This window comes from Fulmarus glacialis, unplaced genomic scaffold, assembly GCF_000690835.1.
Source record: "Fulmarus glacialis isolate BGI_N327 unplaced genomic scaffold, ASM69083v1 scaffold37861, whole genome shotgun sequence".
Taxonomy (NCBI): domain Eukaryota; kingdom Metazoa; phylum Chordata; class Aves; order Procellariiformes; family Procellariidae; genus Fulmarus; species Fulmarus glacialis.
Window position 1 is genome coordinate 3571 of NW_009191537.1, and position 20259 is coordinate 23829.

Here is a 20259-nt window from a genome sequence, read left to right on the forward strand (position 1 = left end):
CCTCCATGCCATTCGCAGCTGGAGCCCACGTGGTCGCCTTTTTCCTCTGAGGGGGAGGTTGGTTGGCTCTCTTAGAAGCAGTTGGCTTAAAAATAAATCGCACATCTTCCCTGTTGCTGCAGCATGGGCACATGGCTCCCTGCGTCCTTCCTGCTCCGGCCCAGCCCCTCCAGCACCCTTTCGTCGAGGCTGCGACAGTGCCCATGCCTCAATGCTGGTCCATCTGTCTCTGCCAGTGCCTCTCCCACTGGCCTGGCTAGCCCTGGCTCTGCTGCCCCTGCCTTTGGCTCCCTCCCTGCTTTCAGCCGTTGCACAGGGCTGGGTCACTGTCTCAGCCTGGCAGCACTCTGGAATATCCCTACCAAAGCTAATTTTGTTGTGGTTTAGTGCCATGGCTGCACCCCACCAGCAAATGCTCTTCACCCCAGTTGTACCTGCACGAACCTCCCTGTGGCCTGGCTGGATCTCATCCCTTGGCAGCATGGGGCTGCAGCCTCTTCTCTACTCCGGGCTAGGTGCCTGCGGTGGGTGAGAGCAAGCCAGGGTGGCAGGGTCAGGCTGCTGCTTCCCCAGCTGCTGGCATGGAGCCCTGGAGCCCAGCACCTGGTCGGGTATTGGCAAGTCGGAGTGCACCAGGGAGAGGTGTTGGCTCTGCCAACATGGCATGCTGCGTCGCTGATGCAGGACTAAAGCCAGTGAGGACCTTGCTGGGTGTCCCTGCAGGTTTGCTGGCTGTGGCTCCCAACCTGGGCACTGCTGGGAGGGAGAGTGCAAGCTGCAAACTGGGCAGCAAAGCCGGCAGCCTGGTGTGGAGTGGGGCAGCCAGGAGGGTTTGCTTTGCCTTGCGGGCTGGCGTGGGGATTTGAGTGTGCTGACAAGCCGGGCAGGGACTGCAGATTAAAGCTGGCATGGGTTTTGTTGGGCCAGCACCAATTTCGGAGAGGCACTGCACTTGGGCCAAACGGGCGCATCTGCAAGCTGTGCAGAGATGTTGCCCAGCGTGCCCGAGGGGTTTAACAGGACTGCGCCAGGCTTTTTCAGACTGGGAGGTGGCAGCCCACTTTGCAGTGGCCCTGTTGCATGGCAGGGCAGGTTTGGAGGTCTCTGCCCGGGACCCCATGCCTCTCCACCTGCCCTGGTGCCAGCGCCTGCTGGAGACGAACAGAGGTTTCCCCATGGCTGAAAGCCCCTGCTTGACTTCCCAGTGCCAGCCAGCACAAACTGGCCTCTAGCTGGGAGCTGGGGAGGGGAACGGGGGAGTTTCTGGCTTGCTTGGGAGCACATTGCCTTCAGTGCCTGGATGTGGACGTGGCTCTGCACTGTCTCGTTTGCCCACTGACATAGATGAGGAAAGGTTGAACTTGCAAACTGAGCAAGAGCAGTGCCTGGCCCCAGTTCTCAGGGGTGAGTCCCAAACTGCTCCGTTCACTCGGTGAAGGTGTCCTGGGCTTTATGCTCTGCAACAAGCCAGCTGTGGGCCAAGTGCTGCTGTGACACACAGGTAGTGTTTGGGACTCGTTGCTGCAGAAGATGATCAGCTGTGGACTCTTTTGGCTTCTGCTACCTGTAGCTTTTCCAAAGTTTTCTTACCTCCTGTGTTTTCTGGGCTGGAAAACTGCAGATCATGCCCACATCTTCAAGGGTGAAGCTCTTTTGCTCTTTTTCTTTTCTTGCTCTTGCTGTCCTCTCCTCCAGCACATGAGTCTCTCCTCCCCCTGTGCCCCACATGCGCCCCAGGCACCCTAACACAGTGGAGTAGCTCAGCCCCACAGTGGGGAGCCGGCACTCCCAGGCCCTGTTCAGGTGGAGCCCCTAAACCCTGGTTTTTGTTTTGCCCCAACAGGCCATCACTCAGTCCCCGAATGCCATGACTGAGGACATTTATACCAATGGCTCAGCGACTCTGGGCAGCCCATCCCACAGCAACAGCCGTGAGGTGCGGAAGATACGCCTTGTCCAGTTTGAGAAGGTCACGGAGGAACCCATGGTGAGAGCTGGCAAGATCCCAAAGCCTGGTGGCACCCAGGGGGGCGGAGGGGCAGGTAGAGCCATGCCAATGGGCTGGCCTCAGGGGAAGCAGGAGATTGCTGGAGACCTCAGCCACAGGAAGAGGGTGCTGGATCCTGCCTCCTGCCTGGGGACCCGGAGCGAGCCCCACCAAAAGCGACACTTGTGCCAAGAGGAGCTGCAGCAGGCTGGGCCAAGCAGGGGGCTTCCCCCCAGCCTCTGCACAGCCCACCATGGACATGGGCCTGGAGAGGACTTTGGTGAGAGCACGGGAGCTCTCCCCTCCAGTGAGCAGTCATGGATTTTCCTGTCTTCCAGGGAATCACACTGAAGCTCAATGACAAGCAGAGCTGCATGGTGGCCAGGATCTTCCATGGGGGCATGATTCACAGACAAGGTAACGAGGCCATCGTAGAGGCAGTGTATGGGGTGCATGTCTGCAGCTGGTTTCTTTCCGTGCGGAGATAAGGCAGCCCCCCCAGCACTGCTGGCTTTCCCCTGTGACATGAACATCTGTGTTCGTTCCTCCACTAGTAATATGTCAGGAACTCAGGACTTGCTGGTCTCTCTGCATGGTTGTCATGTTAATACACTGGAGGCTTTAGGGAGAAATGAAGGGTTGGGGGAAGGGCTCTTCCAAAAAGGAACCAGAGACCATCTGTCTCTGTCTCGTGTTGGGGTCACTGCAACAGGAGATGGATCACACCCCAGAGGCTGTGGGGGAAGCTCTTCCCATTCCTAAAGTGCACAGGTGGGACAGGCTTGCTGTGGATCGGCTCTGCAGACCAAAAGAAGGTGCCAAAAGAAATGAATAGGTGCTATTTTCTGGTTTTGGATCTTGCCAAGGGGGCATGGAAATGAGATGTTCTGTGCTTAGAAGAAGATGCCCCTTTTCCAGCCTTGGACCCAAGTGGGAAGTCTGAGCTTACCGCTGCCAAAATAACCCAGGAGCCATTCCAGTAACGCTACTGGAGCCTGATTTATAGCAGGATATCTGAGGCTGTAATCTGGCTGGGTATATAAACTGAAAACACACGGAGTAAAGAATGATTGTGTTAAGGGCCCTGTAAGGAGACTGTCATTTGGCTTCAGGTGAGGTACTTGGGGTTGGGTTTGAATAATTCTGAAACAGGTGCTTTGACCAGTGTAAAGCGCTGAAGGACACATGGTGGAAAGCAACCTGATGATCTTCACACTGCATGAAGTGTGTGTATTGGGTGGAGGGGAAGAATTCATTCCCCTTGTGCTTTAGTCCCATGTGCTTAGGTGACGTGGCTCCACAAGCATTGCCCAGGCAGACACTGCAGTGTCCTGGCCTCAGCTTGCCCAGGGGGTCGGGAGGCTGGTGGAGCTGTGTAGTTTGGGTTTGGTGAGCGGCTCTTGTCTAGTCCTGCATTTTCATGTTTCTCCCATTGCTGGCAGGCTCCCTTCACGTGGGTGATGAAATCATAGAAATCAATGGGCAGAGTGTGAGCAACCACTCAGTTGACCAGCTGCAGAAGATGCTGGTAGGTATTTGTGTTTGGCAGGGCTGTTCCCCAGGAAGGACCCCTTTGGCCTGTAGATGTGCGTGCTGGCTGAGCATTCACCTCCTAGATACCAGAGCCAATGCACAGCTGCCCTGGCAGGAGCCAGGGCCGCTGTACCGGGTCTCTGTACGCAGCCTTGGTGGTCTGTGCTTGCTGCTTGATTCTGGCCTCCGGAGAGCAGCAGCGAAGGCTTTTGGCTGGGTCCCTGACATGTGCTGATGTGTGTGGGGTTTAGAAACCACCTCTGCTTGCCGAGGCTGGTGTACAGCTCCAGCCTGGGGGCTGGCTGCTCTTGCAGACCTGAGCCACTCCTGCAGGTCACCTTGGTGCCATTTTCCTGCTGCTGAGGTCACGGTGATTCTGCCAGGCCCTTGCTAGAGACAGCTTTGGACAGAGTCTCAGAACTGCCTTGGGTTCAGACACTGAGGCCATCCTGATCCATGCCCAACATGGGGGACCTGGCTGGAGGGAAGTGGTGGTGGTGCTGGGGACACCCACCAGCTGCCTAAGCAGGAGGCCTGGCCCTGCTGCAGTGCCATGGTCCTCTCCTGCCTGGTGGCAGGACATCCCTACTCCAGACAGCAGGACCAAGGAGGAACTTGTCTTTGTCTGCCTCCCGAGAACGACGGTTGGCCCAGGAGGCCCCTGCAAGCCTCCAAATGTGGTTGTCCCCATGGGACCATGTAGGTCTTGTGAAACACGTGGGGCAACAGTGCATGTGGCCTGTGACAGGCAAAGGAGTGCTGTGCCTCTGCTGTCACCAGGAGGGCAGGAGCGAGAGGCCAGCATGGAGGGGACAGATGGAGGGGACCTGGCAGAACCAGCCTCTCCTCCCAGGCTCCTCACTGGGGCAGCCAGGCCAAAGATGATACAGATCTCCATGTTCATTCTGGTGATGCTTAGCAGTGCCCACTGTTGTGGGGGTGTTAGTGTCCCCCCCATGGGAGTGAGACAAGCGTGGCAAAGCTGTGCTGCCATGGCTCTTAGCCCAGCCCCAGCAGAACTGTTTCTGGCCAGGCTGTGGTGTCCCCCAGCATCACAGCGTGGCTGGGAGCACCGAGGAGCCTTGCCTTTGCGGGTCCTGGCACTCAGCAGCTCCCTGCACAGGTTGCTGCTGTCGGGCTGCCTCCAGGCACCACCTCCTCCAATCCTTCTTTCTCCCCTTCCTTTGTTCACTAGAAAGAAACCAAGGGGATGGTCTCAATAAAAGTCATTCCCAACCAACAAAGCCGCCTCCCTGCTCTCCAGGTAAGTGCAGCCTCCAGACCTGCGGGCTGTGCTGGGACATGGCTGTGGGGCTGGGTGGGACCAGAGCAAACCATGGGGGACCAGCGCTGGGGAGAGAGCTGTGCTGAGCCCGGGGAAGGACAAGGGGATGGCTGCCCAGTCACCTTGCCTGAGCTGCTGGAGGGTGAAGGGACGTGTCCTGTGCTTACATCACTGCAAACAAGCAGATTTTTGCCCTGTGTTGGATGTATTTACCCAATGTGTATGTAGGAACATGGGCCAGGGACGCCTGAGCCACAGTGGTACATGTGCGCAGTTTGGTGATGCAAAAGCAGCGGTGTGTGCACACCAGGAAGTGCAAGAGTTTCCCGCCACCTTCATAGCCACGGCCGTTAGAGCCACATCCCTGTTACAGGGCCACAGCAGCACCTCCAGGTGCAGCACTGGGCTGTCGCTGCTCCCCGCTGTCATTGATGCCCAGGGCATCAGCCGCAAGGAGGGTGATGTAGGTCCGGATGCCGCCAGCATGCTTGTGAGCAGCGAGTGGGAGGAAGGAAGCGGTGGGGGAGAGGAAGGCAGCTCCTTGCGCCTGCTGCCACTGTCAGGGTGGGGGTGACGTGCTGTGGCAGGGGGTGACACCTGCCTGGCGTTGCCTTTGGAGTCCTGCTGTGGCCGAAATACTGAGGACAGTGGGGAGAACTGGCTCCTCTGCTAAGACTTCAGTGCTTAGTGGTGGCTTTTGACTTTAAAGACCAGGGCTTCTCATGCTGGAGCCTGCTTAGTACCTGGGCTTCCACCCCCAGACTGGGGGCCGGCAGCAGGCAGGCAAACAGCTTGCATTTGGAGCTGGCCCTTTGCAGTCTGTGGGTGATGCCTGGAGCTGTCTGATGCTAGCTCCTAATTGGTGTAATGGAGGGTCTTTCCAAAAGTGACCTGGCTATGTTTGGCTTGGGGTACCAGGGCTGCGAGAGCAGAGGGCTCCAGGCAGGTGCGTGGGCAGTGCTTGCTGTGTGTCCCTTGTGTGTTTGTGTTGATGATCAGCTTCCTGGTGCCAGAGAGTGCATTCAAAGCAAGCATCAGTCCTCATCCTGAAAGGAGATTCCACTTTTGTTGTCTTCCATTGTGAGAGATCTCATGTCACAGCTTGATCCATATGCTCTGGTTTTCTGGCAGTGAAAGGGAACCTGTTTGTGTCCTGCTGGCCCTGTGCCTCCAGCAGCACTGCTGAAGGAGGACATACTGTGGGAAATTGTTTTAATGTGGAACAAGGACAGCGTGGTCTACCGTACCCAGGGAGGATGACTTTTCAGGCCCTGCCTATCACATATGAGGATAGGACATAGGCATCACCCCACGTGAATCCCTTTGCCCGCTTGCTATGTGCTGCGTTTCTGGAATAAAAAACTTGATAGCGTTGTGCTCAGGGGAAGCCTGCATTAGTGCGAGCATGAGGCTGGGTCTGATAGTGCTGCTTCCCCTGTAGAAGGATCTCCTGCCAGTGGCATGACTGCTGGGCAGCCCCAGGCACGCTGCCCAGCACCCTCCTGAGTGGTCACAGAAGTCTCAAACAACAGGGAGCACTCGTGATCTGTGGCAAAGCCTGCAGAACTTCGCACCATGACTGGGGGCTTCCAGCAGCCTCAGGCCCACAGGACAAAAAAACCCAGGAGGGGAACAAAGGCAATGTGAGGTCTGTGCTTAGCCACAGCCTTACTTTGTTCCCTGAACGCTGCCTTTCACTCCCCATCCTCCATACCCTGCCTTGCCCCCAACCTAGTCCTGACCTGGTCCTGATCCTGCTGGCTGTGCTGGCCAGAGACAATTGCAGCTGCAGCAGCGTTTCAGATGAGAAACCATTCATCCAGGCATGGAGAGCGAGCGGCAGTGCAGAAAACACTGGGTGCACGTGCGTGGTCTGCTCTTCTCCCAGGGATAGGTGACCCTCATTCATCCTGTTGCTCTCTGACGGTCTGTTCTTCCTGAACAGCCTGCCTGGAAAACAAGGTCTGTGTGCGAAAGCCACATGCTGTTTCTCTCCTGACCTTGCAAAGATGCTCGGGGGCAGCAAGAGCCCAGGGGTGCCTGCTGGCTTCAGGAGGGCTTGAGGCCAGGGGAAGGCAGTGGGGTGGGCTGTAGACTCCCTCCCAAAGAGCTGAGCAAGCAGAAGGGACAGGGAAAGGCCACTTTCTCATGCCTCCCTGGTCCCCAGGGCTTCCCCAGCCCCAGGAGGGTGCCTTGGAAGCAGCAGCAGCTCATTTCCAGTTGCAGCTGTGATGAACATAATGTTGCAAGAGTAGCTGATGCTGAAGAGGCCAGAACAGACCCAGGCAGGGATGGACATGACACCGCAGCCTTGGCTCCCCGAAGGCCCCGTGCCATGCATGGGAGTGCCCAGTGCTGGGTAGAGAGGCCAGGGCACAGCAGCTGGGGATTGAGACGTGGCCTTCCCTCGGGTCCCCAGGACGTGGGATTCCAGGGTGCTCCGTTGCGATGGCTCTTCTCTGCTCACCCCACTGCAGACCCCAGTTGCTGTGCACCGTGTTGGTCCAGGTGGTGGGACTCATGTCCAGCTGGCTTGGCTCACCAGCACTGTGCAGCACCCAGGAGACTGCAGGGGGGCTACATGTCACGGTTCAAGCACCAGCTGTGGGGCATGCAGGCCTGCCTAGAAGCAGCAGCCGTTTCACTGGCTCCTAGTAGGGCCAAGATGCTGTCCTCCTCCCTCCCTCCCTCACCCACCAGCACGTCTCACTGCAGCTCCATGCCCAAGAGCTTCCCCCAAGGCTTTGTGCATCTCCTTTCTCCCCCCACAGCCTCATGGGGTCTGGAAAGCAGCAGGGACTGGGGTCCCTCCTGGAGCAGGGACCTTGTGCCTAGAGCTGGCTCTGCAGTCACGGCTGGGGGATGCAATGTGGGGCTGGGAGCTGGACACGACCAAGTTCAGCCACCCTGCATGGCCATGCTGACTCTGGCTCTCTTTTGCAGATGTTCATGAGGGCACAGTTTGACTACGACCCCCAAAAAGACAACCTGATCCCCTGCAAGGAAGCAGGGCTGAAGTTTCAGACCGGCGATGTGATTCAAATCATAAACAAGGATGACAGCAACTGGTGGCAGGGCCGGGTGGAGGGCTCCTGCACTGAGTCAGCAGGACTCATCCCTTCTCCGGAGCTGCAGGAGTGGTAGGTCCCTGGATTTGGCCAGAAGGGCTGGATTTGGGAGTGGAGGCAGGAACCATGATCATGTGCTACCAGGAGCGTGACCGTGTTGGGTAACACCAGCATCACTGCTGGGTAAAGGAGGCAAATGTCCCCTTCATCTGCTACAGAGTGAGCCTTTACCTGTCCCAGCAGCTACCCTGCTCCTCTTGCCCTTGAATGTCTGAGGGACAATCCTGCTTCTCGCCCAGGGCTTGGGGTGACGGTTGGACCATGGTGGTGTCCTCTCTCGGCAGGCGTGTGGCGAGCATCACCCAGTCCAGTCAGAGTGAATCCCCAAGCTGTAGCCCCTTTGGGAAGAAGAAGAAGTGCAAAGATAAATACCTGGCCAAGCACAGCTCAAGTAAGTGTGAGCAGGGCAATGGGCTCCATCCCCAGCCCTGGCCATCACTCCTGCCTCTGGGCAGGGGCAGGTTTGTCCTCCATGGGAGACCACATGGCCCAGCTATGATGGCAGTGGGACCTTGGGAGGATACCCCACAGCTGTTAGCTTTTTTGAGTTCCTTCTCCAAAGTCCTCGTACACCTCATGTGGCCACAGCTGTATCCCCGTGCAGCTCTGTAGTGCTTGAGGCCAGGGCTGGTTCATGCAGGAGCCAGGCACTGGGCACCCATGCTCTCCTGTGGTGACAATCCCTGGCACTACTGGCCCTAAGCTCCTTGGAAGGTCAGGCTCCCAGGCCCTCAAACCCCACAGGCTGCTGAATGCAGGGCAGGTGGTGGCCTTGCTGCTGCTCAGCAATTAGGGAGCAGCCCGAACTGCTCCCCACAGCTGCCAAGCCATGTCCCTGGTAGGGCAGCTGCCCGTGCAAACGCCCTGTGCTAAGCATGCCCTGGGCCAACAGAGGTGCATGCCTGAGGACGTGGTGGCTCCTAGCCCGGCCTGCAGCTCCAACCAGCAACAAACAAGGCTGTAAATCAGCAAGATAAATAAATCTCCCCCAGCAACAAGCTCCCTGCAGTGTCCTGCTGCCTCCCCACCCAGCTCCCAGGTGGGTCCTACTGTCCTGAGCAGAATTACTGAGCAAGCACAGCCCTGGCTTCTCCTTTGGCAGCTGCTGGTTGAGCTCCCCAGCACGTCCTCCACACCTCACATGCTGCTTGCTGCTGGGCTACTGCCCTTTTCCCAGAGCAGCCAAACAGGGATGAGCTCCCAGCTCAGTCCTGATCACTCCCTCCATTTTGCCCAAGGACCTGGCTTCGGTCTGACGAGCATATGGTCCTGCTGCTGTGGCTGAGCCAGCTCTGACCGCTTGCTGTCTTGTTTCTCCTCCACCCCAGTTTTTGACCAGCTGGATGTGGTTTCGTATGAGGAGGTGGTGAGGCTGCCTGCCTTCAAGAGGAAGACTCTGGTGCTCATTGGTAGGTCCTGCCCCAGGTATCACTGGAGCACAAGGGCTGCATGTGGTGGGTCCCGGGCGGAACCAGGACTGGACAGGGACTGCTTCAAAACCTAGCAAGCTCTGGGGAGCATTTCTTCTGCCTGCAGTGGTCACCAAGCAGGCTGACCTCCTCCATGCAGCATTGTGCATGGTCTGGCACCTGCATTGCGATGCTGAGGTAGAGTTAATTCAGGAGTTTCCAGCTCATAAGTATCTTTATGGATAATTTTTACTGAAAGCAGCTCTGGTCTGTGCAGCTGCAACAAAGCAAGGACTCCCATGCTGTGGGTGCTGAGCACTTATCCGTGGACACTGTGGGCACAGGCAGCCCACACAGCCCAGCTGTGCTGGCTGCTTAGCAGGTACCGGTCCCATCTTCAGCTGGGGCTAGAGGTGAGCATGCCCAGGGTAGGGAGAAGAGGATACCACGGACCATCTCAGAAAGCAGATCCTGGGCAAGGCCCCAGGAGCTCTGCAGCTTTCCTCAGACCCAGGGCTGCAGAGGGGCCCCAGAATCTTCCGCCAGGCTTCTCTGAGCCCGCCTCCAGCATCCATTCCTCCTTCCCTGCAGGGGCCAGCGGTGTGGGCCGTAGCCACATCAAGAATGCTCTGCTCAGCAATAACCCGGAGAAGTTCATGTACCCACCCCCACGTAAGTACCCAGCCAGGGTGGAGGGCACAGCACAAGGCGTGTTTCCTCTCACCTCCTTGAGCCAGGACCTTCTGACAGCAGATGGGAGGTGGGGAGATGTTCCTCCAGCACCACCAAGGCCCCGATGTCAGAGGCCATCATGCAGGGCACTGTAGGGCGTCCCTGCCTACGGTCCCACAGGTGGAACCTACCCACAGATGGCTGCAAGGCTGCTATGGCCCGCATTGCAGAGACACCTCACTCTTTACATCCCAATAGCTCTCCTTGGGCTGGCTGAGTTCCCTACTTGTCCCAGGCAGGAAGGAGCTGAAAGGGGATTAGCACAGTCTAGCCTTGAGGTACACAGGCCCTCCATGCCCTAGCCCCATGCTCAAAAAGGGAAGGCAAGATGCCCAGGTCACCCAGAGTGGGGGCTGCCTGCTCCGCTCTGTTCCCTAGTCCTTCTTGGGGCCAGCACTCACTATCTCCCTCCCTCCCCAGACACCACACGCCCCCAGAAGAAGAATGAGGTGGACGGGAAGGACTACTACTTTGTCTCCACTGAGGAGATGACCCGGGACATCTCAGCCAATGAGTTCCTGGAGTTTGGAAGCTACCAGGGAAACATGTTTGGCACCAAATTTGAAACAGTGCACAAGATCCACCAGCAGAACAAAGTTGCTATTTTGGACGTTGAGCCCCAGGTAGGGAGCAGGGGAAGGGGTGGGCAGGGCAGGGGCTGCCACCAGTTGATTACCTGTGTGCTGGCTGTGACTGTCCCTGCCTTCCCAGTGCACTGCCCACCTGCCCTTCCCAAAAAAAAAAAGCCAGGGAATGCTGGGGTGGCATTTCCTTTCCCAAGACATGGGTGCAGTGAGGGTATTCCCCATCACAGCAAGCACCTGGCTGTGACAGCAAGGCCAGGGCCAGGCTGCTGTAGGAGTGGGGGTGCAGGCCCCAGCACAGGGACCATTTCCCCTCTGACACCAAGCACGTGGGTGCTCCTTTGCAAAGTGGCAGTTGTGTCCAGTAGCCAGCCCAGAGCAGGGCGGGGGATGCCCTTACATTCTGCCCCATGAGGTGCAGGGGAAGCCATGCTGGGACCCCTGCTACAGCTTCACCCAACTGCCCCTGCATCACCCGACTACCCCCAGGCTCAGGAGTCCACCCAGAGAGCCCATGGCCCCAGACTAGGGGTGGCCCCTTTAGCCTACCGCTGCGTCACGGGCACCATCGCACCTGGCTGGGGAGCAGCGTGGGGTAATGGGGGACAGCTCCCACCCTGAGGAATGGCCACACTCTGGTAACCACCCCTCTCTCCACAGACCCTGAAGATCGTCCGCACAGCCGAGCTCTCCCCGTTCATAGTCTTCATTGCCCCAACAGACAAGGCAGAGCAGGTGGGTGGCAGGCTGCCAAGGCTGAGTCCCCCTCTGGCCAGGTTTGCCTACCCACGGCAGGGGGGCAAGGAGCCCACTGCAGCAGCCCAGGGCTCTCTCCCTGCTGCACATCAGCTTCTTCCTGTCTGCATTGATTTTTGTGGTCCAGGAGAACACTGGTGCCACAGTTAATTCAGACAGCGCCAAGCACCGCCACACGCTGCCATTTCCTGGGAAGACCCGGACGCAGGGAGCAGTGCTGCCTACCCTGCCCTGCCACAGTCTGGACCAGCTCCCCTGAGGGCTAACCTCTGCAGGGAGACAGGAAGCAGTGGGAGAACAGGGAAACCCAGAGCTGTGCTCCTCCTGGACTCATGGCCAGCCAAGGCTACTTCCCCCAACCTATTAATTTGGGGTTCGTAAAGCTCAAGATACAGATAGTTTGCAGGAAGGATATTTATGCAGCCTTCAGAGCAAGCATTGCACAAGCATTTAGAGGCACGTTAACCTGCAGAGGATTGTAAAGGCAGATCCAGCAGGCTGGGGGGGGAAGGGGGTGAAAAGGGGGACAAGTGTCAGAGCAGAAAGGGCAGTTAGGCAGGCTGCTGCCCCCACCTCCATGCCCCATCACCCACCGCTGTCTCCAGACAGAGGCATTAACTCCAGCTGCAGTGGGCAGGGCCAGCCCCACTGGTGCAGGCACTATATATAGCTAGCTGCGGCAGCTCAGGTAACTGCTTACTAGAAGGGATGCAGCAGAGCCAAGATGCGACCCAGCAGAGCTCACATGACCCAGGCAAACTGCTTATTGCTCTCCTCTCTCCACCCCCAAGAGCTGCCAGGGAGGACACAGCAGAACTGCAGCAAGCACAACACCCCAAGCTCATCTCCGCCCCCAGGCACAGAAGCAGGGAGCCGCCTGCATTTCAAGCTCCATTAGGGAGATACGTGGAAATCGGTCTGGACTTCGCTGTTGAGGGCACAGCCGCCCACAGGGACATACTCCTGCTAGCTGAGGAGGTGTGCAGACTAGCCACACCAGCAGGAGGGGGCAAGCCGCTTTGCTTTTACTATGAAGAAATTTAACTCTATCCCAGCCAAAACCAGAAGAGGGAGGCTGGTACAGCTCTGCCAGCCAGCGCTGTTCCGGTCAAAAGCCAGTGGGGAGTGACCATCCTGCAGGGATCCTACCTTGAAACCAGCCTTAGGCCTTCAGCTGGCTACACTGCATAGCGTACTAAGGAGCAGCCTGCTGCTCAGTGAACCTTCTCCTCCCAGGGAGCTGCCACAAAGTATTTTAAAGATAAATACGAGACCAAGCATGTCTGGCCTCACTGTAGCAGGTAACCGGATGCTCCCAGCATTGCATACAAGTCCAGCAAAACCCCCAGACACACACTCCCAGAGATTGCACAAGAGCTCCTAGCTTGTCAGACAAGCTGCAGGGATGCTCTGTGCTCTGATACTTAGCAACCAGTTGAGTTGTTTTGGTGGTGGGAGGGAGTTTGCCTCTTGGGGTGGGCTGTGAAATCCCCCTTCTCAGCCTCCTGAGCACTTTTTCCCATTTCTTGCAGTCAGAGGCTTTGCAGCAGCTCCGGAAGGATTCAGAGGGCATCCGAAGCCGGTATGCACACTACTTCGACCTCTCACTGGTCAACAATGGGGTGGAAGAAAGCCTCCAGCTGCTGCAGGAAGCCTTTGAGCAGGCCTGCAGCTCTCCACAGTGGGTGCCTGTCTCCTGGGTCTACTGAGAGGGCATCCGAACCCAGCTGCTTCCCATCAACCATTCTGCAGCCATGGGGAGAAACCTTCTCCTCAGCTCCCCCTCATCCACACACAGCCTAACACAACTCCCTTCTGCTGCTGCTCCACGGACATGGTCTCAATTGGTTGACACACACACACAGAGGGTCTCCAGATCTCCTCTCTCAGGGGAACACAGGACAGGCTGCCCAGGGGACACCACCTCCCACAACATTACAAGGCAGTGGCTACAGCAGAGCGCAGGGCACTCCATTAGCTCAGAGCACAGCTCCCCCCTCACTGGGCAAGGGAAAGCACAGTCCTGCTGTAGCACCTGGCCGATCTCTGCATTGGTCCCAAGGCAAGAGGTAGAGCAGAGGCTTTCCAGGTATATGTCCCCTGCCATCGTAGGAGTGCACTCTGCGCCACAAACACCTTGAAAGCTGTCCACGAGCTTTGGAGGCTTCACACAGACCACACCAGAGTTCCTACATCCAAGGGTTCCCCCTCACAAATGGGAAGAGCAGAAAAAGGCGAGCATGGATTTGACGAAAATGGCGTGGAGCTCACCACCCCCAAGCAGGTCTCACCCTGCGTTCTGAGGTTGGAGTTTTCTGATTCACCCTGTGCAACTGTAGTTGTAACAACTCACTGTATTTAAATTCTCACCATGCAGCTTGGATTGTTACCGCCTGGCTGAACAAACTCAGCAGCAGCTGAGGAAGTCCCACAGACCAAACCCCAGAGGGACAGTTCAATGGGTAAATTAGATCCAGCCACAAGTATCTGTTGCATGCAGTAGAAACAGTGTCTCTACAAAGATCATCCACACGTGTTTTCCAGAGTCTAGGGTGCCTCGCACACTGTATGCAAACTTAAAAGCCACCCACACAAAGGTGTTTCTTCTTCTGCAGGAGTGTACTGACGCACAAGCCCCACCATGACCATGTCTAGGAAGCGTCACTATGGCTCCTGGGCAAACGATAGTCATCATTTAGGTGGAAGAATCTCATTTGTGTGTTCAGCAGTCAGCTAGGGGAAAGGGGAAGAGGGTTAAGAAGTCTTGCGCAATTTTTTAAGGATGCCAAAAATCTGTTCATGTGCAATAGGGACCTTCGTTCTCATCCACTGCAGGGAAACAATAAGCAGCAATAAACGTGCTGAAACATTGCTGTGACTGGTGTCTTACCTCTTAGGCTGAGAACTCACTCACAGCTGGAAGTCCGTTCCCACCTCTCTGACCCTAACACACTCAAGGTTAGGCAGGCCAGGACTAAACAGTCCCTCCAGCCACTGTCAGACCTCTCCAGCAGCTCACTCCAGCACAGGCAAAGGAGGAAAGAAAACACTCAGCTTCCAGGCACATGTCCCAGTGGGTTTTACCAAAGCGGAGGGTGGCCCCCTGAGCACCTGCGAAGCCTGACCAGCAACAAAGGCCCCTCTAGTGATGGTCCACGTCAACATGACCAGTTCTCTGCACCAACAGCTTCTTCAGGAGAGCAGCACAAAGGCTGGACAGAAGGGGCAACCATTTACCTGCCCAGCTGCAGCATGCACATGTGTAAGCTGCCTCCTCTCCCCATGAATGGACCACTGACCTCTTACAGGAGCCAGATGAACAAGAAAATCACCTGTTCAAAAATAGGGCTTTTATTTTTAAGTAAAAAAGAGTAAATAAAAATGGACTTTTTTTTCTGCTCAGGTTCTGACAGCCACCAGCTGCTGGCCCCACTGCCTGTGTGTATCTCTAGCACTGAAGGGGAGAAAAGTCAAATGGTTAAGACAAAAGCAATGCACGAGGCTAAGACAAATGTTACAGAATCTCTGCAGGGATGAAGCTCAGAACAAAGCAGCCTGGATCCTTCCCCATTAAAAGGGGCTAAAATCCTGGCTCAGCACTACCCCTGTGATAGAGGAGAGACCTCCTGCCCCCAGCGAGCTAGCCCAGATAAGGAAATTAGGACAAGTCTCTCTGAAACTGCTCAAGCCCCACACCCAGTGCCCCTTGCAAAGCTGCCTCTGCCAAGATTTTCCTCACAAGGACTCCGGTCCCAACAGCCCTCTAGAAAATTATACTGGCCAGCCACCTTCTGGTCACTTCACTTTTGCCCCCTAGCAGCATCCCCACTTCTAGCCTTCAGAGCATATTAGATATCAAAACCAGCGAAGGCAACTGAAAGTGCTGTGGTCCCATTCCAACAACTGGGTACGGAAGAGCAAAGAGCCAGCGAGAGGTACACACTGACAAGGTCACTGGGGCACTGGGTCTGGGGATCAGCCGACAACTAACAAGCAGGTCCCTGCACTATAAAGCAAAAAGCAGGAATTTAATGTTCTAATCCTTTTATGATAAAGTTAAAAAAAAGTACTGAAGAATATCTGGATGGATTATTTGAGCTCATCTAGCTGACGGTCAAGCCAAGCATATGGCCAGGTTTAACAAACCAGAGCCCTTCAAATAACCGATTTGACTGTCCCCATCCAAACCCATTCAGACGGGCCGTGACAAAGCCAGTCCTCCAGACACCAGCACATTCTGCAACACTCAGGTAACAGCTCCAACCTTGGAAGAAAAGGAAGAAAGAGACAGGACAACAGAGGGGAGAAGCGTTATTCCTCCCTGTCAAGGTGAAAACAGAGACACCAAGTAAGAGCCAGGAGCGACAGCTTCCCTGAAGATACCACTTCTATTGGCATCATGGTGTTCAGCTTTAGAGAGCAATCCAGTGCAGGGGCAGTCAGGCACCCCGCTCCTCTGGCAACCCTTAAAACAGGATGAGGAGGGGTACCTGAGCAGGGCATATCCTGGGCAAACACACCTGCCCACTAGTATACAACAGCAGAAAAGGAACTTGGAAATTGCTGGCCCCTCTGCCACGTAGCCAGTCCTCTTTTTCTCAAGGCCTCAGACTCCTCCCTCCCTACTGACGAGGTCGCCTACGTTGGACAGATCCAGTTGCTTACTCCGAGCTCTCTTCTACCTCCTTTTGTTTCTTCTTCTTCTTCTTCTTCTTGGTGCTGGTCTCACTGGTCTGTGAAGACGTTAGAGAGGTCAGGAAGGAATCAAAAAAAGGAATCCCCCACTGCTCATTTCAGGAGGAACAGTCCCACTCCAGAAGCAGTGCAGGCTCCCCATGGCCACAATCCTCCCTGACCACCGTACAAGCACTCAAGCACACTGACTGAATGCCAGCACCATGCCAGGCACCATCCTCCCACTGGGGCCTGTTACAGGGCACCAAGCACAGAGGTGGCCTGGCAGGAATGTGTACCCACCAACTGCCCCAGGGCACAAATGGCTGCTCACCCCATCCCTGCCCCACTGCAGATCCACCCCAAGCCTCATCTACCTGATGTCCCACCACCCTCAACCAGTTTAGTTTACAAATGCGCCTATATAGACATCTTTCTCTGCCTGTGGGGAGCCTGGCACTTTGGGGACATGCACAGCAGGATGACGATGTGTTTATCCTGCAGGTATTAGGGAGACACAGCAATATCTCCCATGCTTGGACCGTACCATAGCAGCACCCAGTTACATACCACTTCTATTTGCTCTCCCCCGCTCTCAGCTGCCTCTTTGGCCTTCTTCTCTTTTTTCTTCTTTTTCTTTTCCTTTTTGCTCAGCTGCTCTGGTGGTGGGGTGGCAGGGGATGGTGGGGTCACAGCCTCCTCACTTTCACTCTCCGACTCTCGCTTCCTCTGTTAGGGGAACACATTGTCAGACACACCATCTTCCAAAGGAGCTCAAGTGATGGGAAAACTGTTTGCAAGCCCACTGCAACTATTTTGCCTGATTCAATCAAACTTCACAGTTAACAATGCTTTAAGCAGGAAGGTGAGCTACAGACTGCCAGTGGTCCCCTCCAGCATACACTGTCTAGGATTTGCTTCTGCCAGAATTGGACCCCGTATTTCTCAGTGTTTCCTGCATCCCAAATGCTCCAGAGTTTCAAGCACTGATGCACCTTTCCAAGTGCATGCACAAGCCCTGATTTAGGGAACTTTAGATGCAACTCTTGCATGGACATTTCTGCGTCTGTAGTCTCCAGAAAGGTTTTCTGGCAAAACAGACCTCCATTGTGGCTCCATACAACATATTTCCTTGGATGCTGCAGCTTGTACATCACAAGTCAGAGCTCCTCATTCTCATACTGCGCTACAGGACTCACACACAAAGTACAACATCCCACCAACACACACACAGGGATAAAGCCCTAAACAGATAAAGCCCTAAACAGATAAAGCCCTATCTACAGATAGCTCATGGGCCACGCAACTACAACACATGTTCAGGTGCTAGGGTCCCAGAATATGAACCACTTTCCCCTGTAAAACAACCAACCAAAGGAGCACACAATCCAGCGCCTGATACCAGCTGCCTAAAGGAACAGGTACGTATCCACTCTTCATCAGGGCCCAACCACCCTTACAGCCAGAGCACCAACAATACTCACTTTTGGAGCCCTCTCCAGCTCTGAAACAGCTCGGGGAACAGCAGCTGCCTCTTTCTTGGAAGCATCCCTGAAAGAGAAGATCCCCAGGCTGAGAAGGACAGCCGCTGCCTTGCACTGCTCTGTACAAGTAAAAAGCCCTGTCCCGCACGTAAGGGCTCCGTAATCCATGGTAGGCTCTCGGTGGGGAGGCTGGTGTGGGGAAGACCTGCAGCCTGCACCAGGGCCAGCTGGGCTGTGAAACAGCAAGGCCTCTCCCATTTAATTTAGCAGACTGACTCCCTCTAAAACCACAAGCACAGGCTAGAAAGGGATAACCATCTGCTCAGGACCTTTCCCTCTTGTGCTGCTCACTAGCAGCACACTCCCTGGGACTGCAAGAAATGCCACCGCACCCCATGGGTCCGGACAGCCGACAGCTTTGGGCCAGGCTTAACATGTTTCAAGCACAAATGGCAGCACCCAGCCCAGCCCTTGCTGCTCAGAGCTCCTCTCTGCCCACCATGCAGGAGCCACACACCCTGAACCCACCTGTAATCCACATACTCCTTCTTCCAGGAATCTGGTGTGCTCTCATTGGGCTTTCCATGCTTGTCCAGCAGACCCTTCTGGATCATCATCTTCTTTTGACTGGCCTGAGAGCAACGTGCAACAAGTCAGACTGTAGCTCCAGGGAGGAGAAATCCTCCCTGGGGCTTCAGCCACTTAACCTAAGAGGAGGTAATCCAGGAACAAGCCAAGCCAACAACTACAGCGTTACTGATTTAACACCTCTCCAAGGACCTTCTAACAAATCACACAAAACATCCCCTGCACAGCAGCCTACAAATCTCAGACAGGAGGCATCTTCATCAATAAATAAGGGCTAATTTGTGGGGGAAGTAAGAGCAGCAGAATAAGATGACTCTGCACATCATGGAGCTCAGATCTTTGACTGGGTTTCTCCAGCTTAATGACCTGCCGCATTTCAGCTGAACCACTTCCAGCTGCAAATGCAAGGCTTTGCTAAAGACTCCAAGATGCTTGAACTGGTCCACATTACCTCACATTTGCTGTGAGATAGATGTGCATGCATCCCCACAGCTTTCTACATTTCACCTGAACCACAGGAATGGAATAAGCCACAGCAACTTGACACCGAGTTTTAAGTCCGAGCAGCATCACTTGCCACAGTGAAACACCAGACTGGCTGCAGTTAAGCTAGCAGGGCTGACCTGCTGATTTCCATGACTACCACATGCTTGAGATGGAAGAGAAACCCAACAATGGGTGTTCCCACTGCTCCTGTCCTTCAGGCACAATTTAGTGTCTCACAAGACAGTTTGCATTTTGGCACTGTTGCAGTTGCACCAGAAGAAAAAGCAACTCCTTGCCCAGCCCCTCCAGAGCCATCAGTATGGGGCGATAGATGAAGGTCATCCTTGCACAGAGTGCTAATGCCATCCACTTCACATCATTTGGCTCTTTACCAGAGGAGGGCTGGCACTCCTGATACAGACCTGAGGAGCCCACGCCTAAGCACTAGCAGCAGCCCCAGCTGGGCCTCGGGTAGAGCTGGCCAGGCTCCGTTGGGAGGGAATGCCTCACTCCCACCAGCACTGGGAAGTGCCACCATCGTGGCTCCAGGAGAACATAGCAGAATTACACCGAGACCCTGGAGAAGACACGGCTGCAGCTCTGCCCGAGGGGTCCAGAGTCCCACATCCCGACAGTTGGGCTCCCACCATCGCCCTGGGACTGACCACACCCCCACGCTGCTCACCTTGGGACCGAGACCCCATTTGCGGGGATATGTGTCTCTCTCCATGATCACTCTCTTGATCTTCGCCACAATGCCATGGTCGCAGGTAGAAATGACTGCTGTGGTCATCAAGGCAATGGCTGCAGAAGCAGGCAGAGAGTTCATTAACTCTTTAACAGCAGAACTGCAGCAGTGACGCCGGAACCTGCTGCATTCAGCCTGTTCTTCCTCTGTCAGCACAAAGAGGAGCAACACCCCCCCACCAGTGTCATTTCACCCCAAAACCTCTCTGGAGGCAAATTCCGGACTAATGCTTCAGAGAGCTGCGTTGCTCAAAGGCAGCAAGTGTGTCAGTTATGGATTAACCACACCATAAGCACAGGCCTCTCCGGCTTACACCAGAAGACCGGTTCTGGATCAGTGAACACAGTAAGACCAATCGTTTCCCAGAGCAGCACCAACATCACCACTGTATGGGAAAGAGCTCTGTGAACAGCTGCTAGAGCACTTCCAGGCAGCTCAAGGAACCACGCCACTACAGAAAGGAGCAGTGCTGCTCCTTCATCAGCTCCCAAAACCTTGCAGAGCCAAACTAGAGGAAACTAATCCTACCAATAAATTGTTTTTCTTGCTGGGTCCTTGAGATGACCAGAGTGCAGGCAGTACAAACAACAGGGTGGAACAGCTTGGCTGTGTAACACCTCCAAGGCCCCTCAGTCCCATGGGTCTGGACAGAGCATAAGGCCGTGCAGTACTGAGCACTATGACAGACCATCTGTACAGTATGTCAGCACCTGCCACCTACACAGCTTCTTTGAAGACCCTGGTTAGAACAAAGCACCCTTTTGAGTCACTTCACAGAAGCTGGTAGCTGCTCAAGTCCTTTTACACTGATCTGCTCAGGAAGTGTGATGTGCCAGTGTGATCAGACATCATCCCTCATCTCAGT

The 20259-nt window shown here is 55.4% G+C and overlaps 2 protein-coding genes across 2 annotated transcripts; one reads left to right on the plus strand and one right to left on the minus strand.

The window, feature by feature from the left end:
- The first annotated feature begins 1847 nt into the window (after positions 1 to 1847).
- MPP1 (membrane protein, palmitoylated 1, 55kDa) lies at positions 1848 to 13342 on the plus strand. Its single transcript, XM_009586732.1, has 11 exons — positions 1848 to 1987; positions 2326 to 2404; positions 3430 to 3515; positions 4716 to 4784; positions 7749 to 7945; positions 8218 to 8324; positions 9262 to 9342; positions 9934 to 10014; positions 10495 to 10697; positions 11319 to 11393; positions 12947 to 13342. The coding sequence occupies exons 1-11, from the start codon at positions 1868 to 1870 to the stop codon at positions 13121 to 13123; spliced, it is 1275 nt and encodes a 424-aa protein (XP_009585027.1). The 5' UTR covers positions 1848 to 1867; the 3' UTR covers positions 13124 to 13342.
- A 2467-nt stretch (positions 13343 to 15809) lies between these two features.
- On the minus strand, positions 15810 to 19464 carry LOC104083300 (H/ACA ribonucleoprotein complex subunit 4-like). The gene is made up of 5 exons (XM_009586734.1): positions 19332 to 19464; positions 18101 to 18204; positions 17573 to 17639; positions 16659 to 16817; positions 15810 to 16147 (listed from the first exon to the last, which is right to left on the minus strand). Exons 1-5 carry the CDS (start codon positions 19437 to 19439, stop codon positions 16076 to 16078), a joined length of 510 nt encoding a protein of 169 aa, XP_009585029.1. The 5' UTR covers positions 19440 to 19464; the 3' UTR covers positions 15810 to 16075.
- Between the last annotated feature and the right edge of the window lie 795 nt (positions 19465 to 20259).

What these genes read in the sequence shown, in the direction of transcription:
- MPP1 (XM_009586732.1), top strand. Translation starts at nt 1,868, where the DNA reads ATGACTGAGGACATTTATACCAATGGCTCAGCGACTCTGGGCAGCCCA. An exon ending in ACCAGCTGCAGAAGATGCTG is followed by an intron (nt 3,516 to 4,715) that starts GTAGGTATTTGT and finishes TTTGTTCACTAG; the next exon opens with AAAGAAACCAAGGGGATGGT. An exon ending in GAAGACTCTGGTGCTCATTG is followed by an intron (nt 9,343 to 9,933) that starts GTAGGTCCTGCC and finishes CCTTCCCTGCAG; the next exon opens with GGGCCAGCGGTGTGGGCCGT.
- LOC104083300 (XM_009586734.1), bottom strand. Translation starts at nt 19,439, where the DNA reads ATGACCACAGCAGTCATTTCTACCTGCGACCATGGCATTGTGGCGAAG. An exon ending in AAGGAGTATGTGGATTACAG is followed by an intron (nt 17,640 to 18,100) that starts GTGGGTTCAGGG and finishes CTTCTCTTTCAG; the next exon opens with GGATGCTTCCAAGAAAGAGG. An exon ending in AGCTGGAGAGGGCTCCAAAA is followed by an intron (nt 16,818 to 17,572) that starts GTGAGTATTGTT and finishes TTCCCCTAACAG; the next exon opens with AGGAAGCGAGAGTCGGAGAG.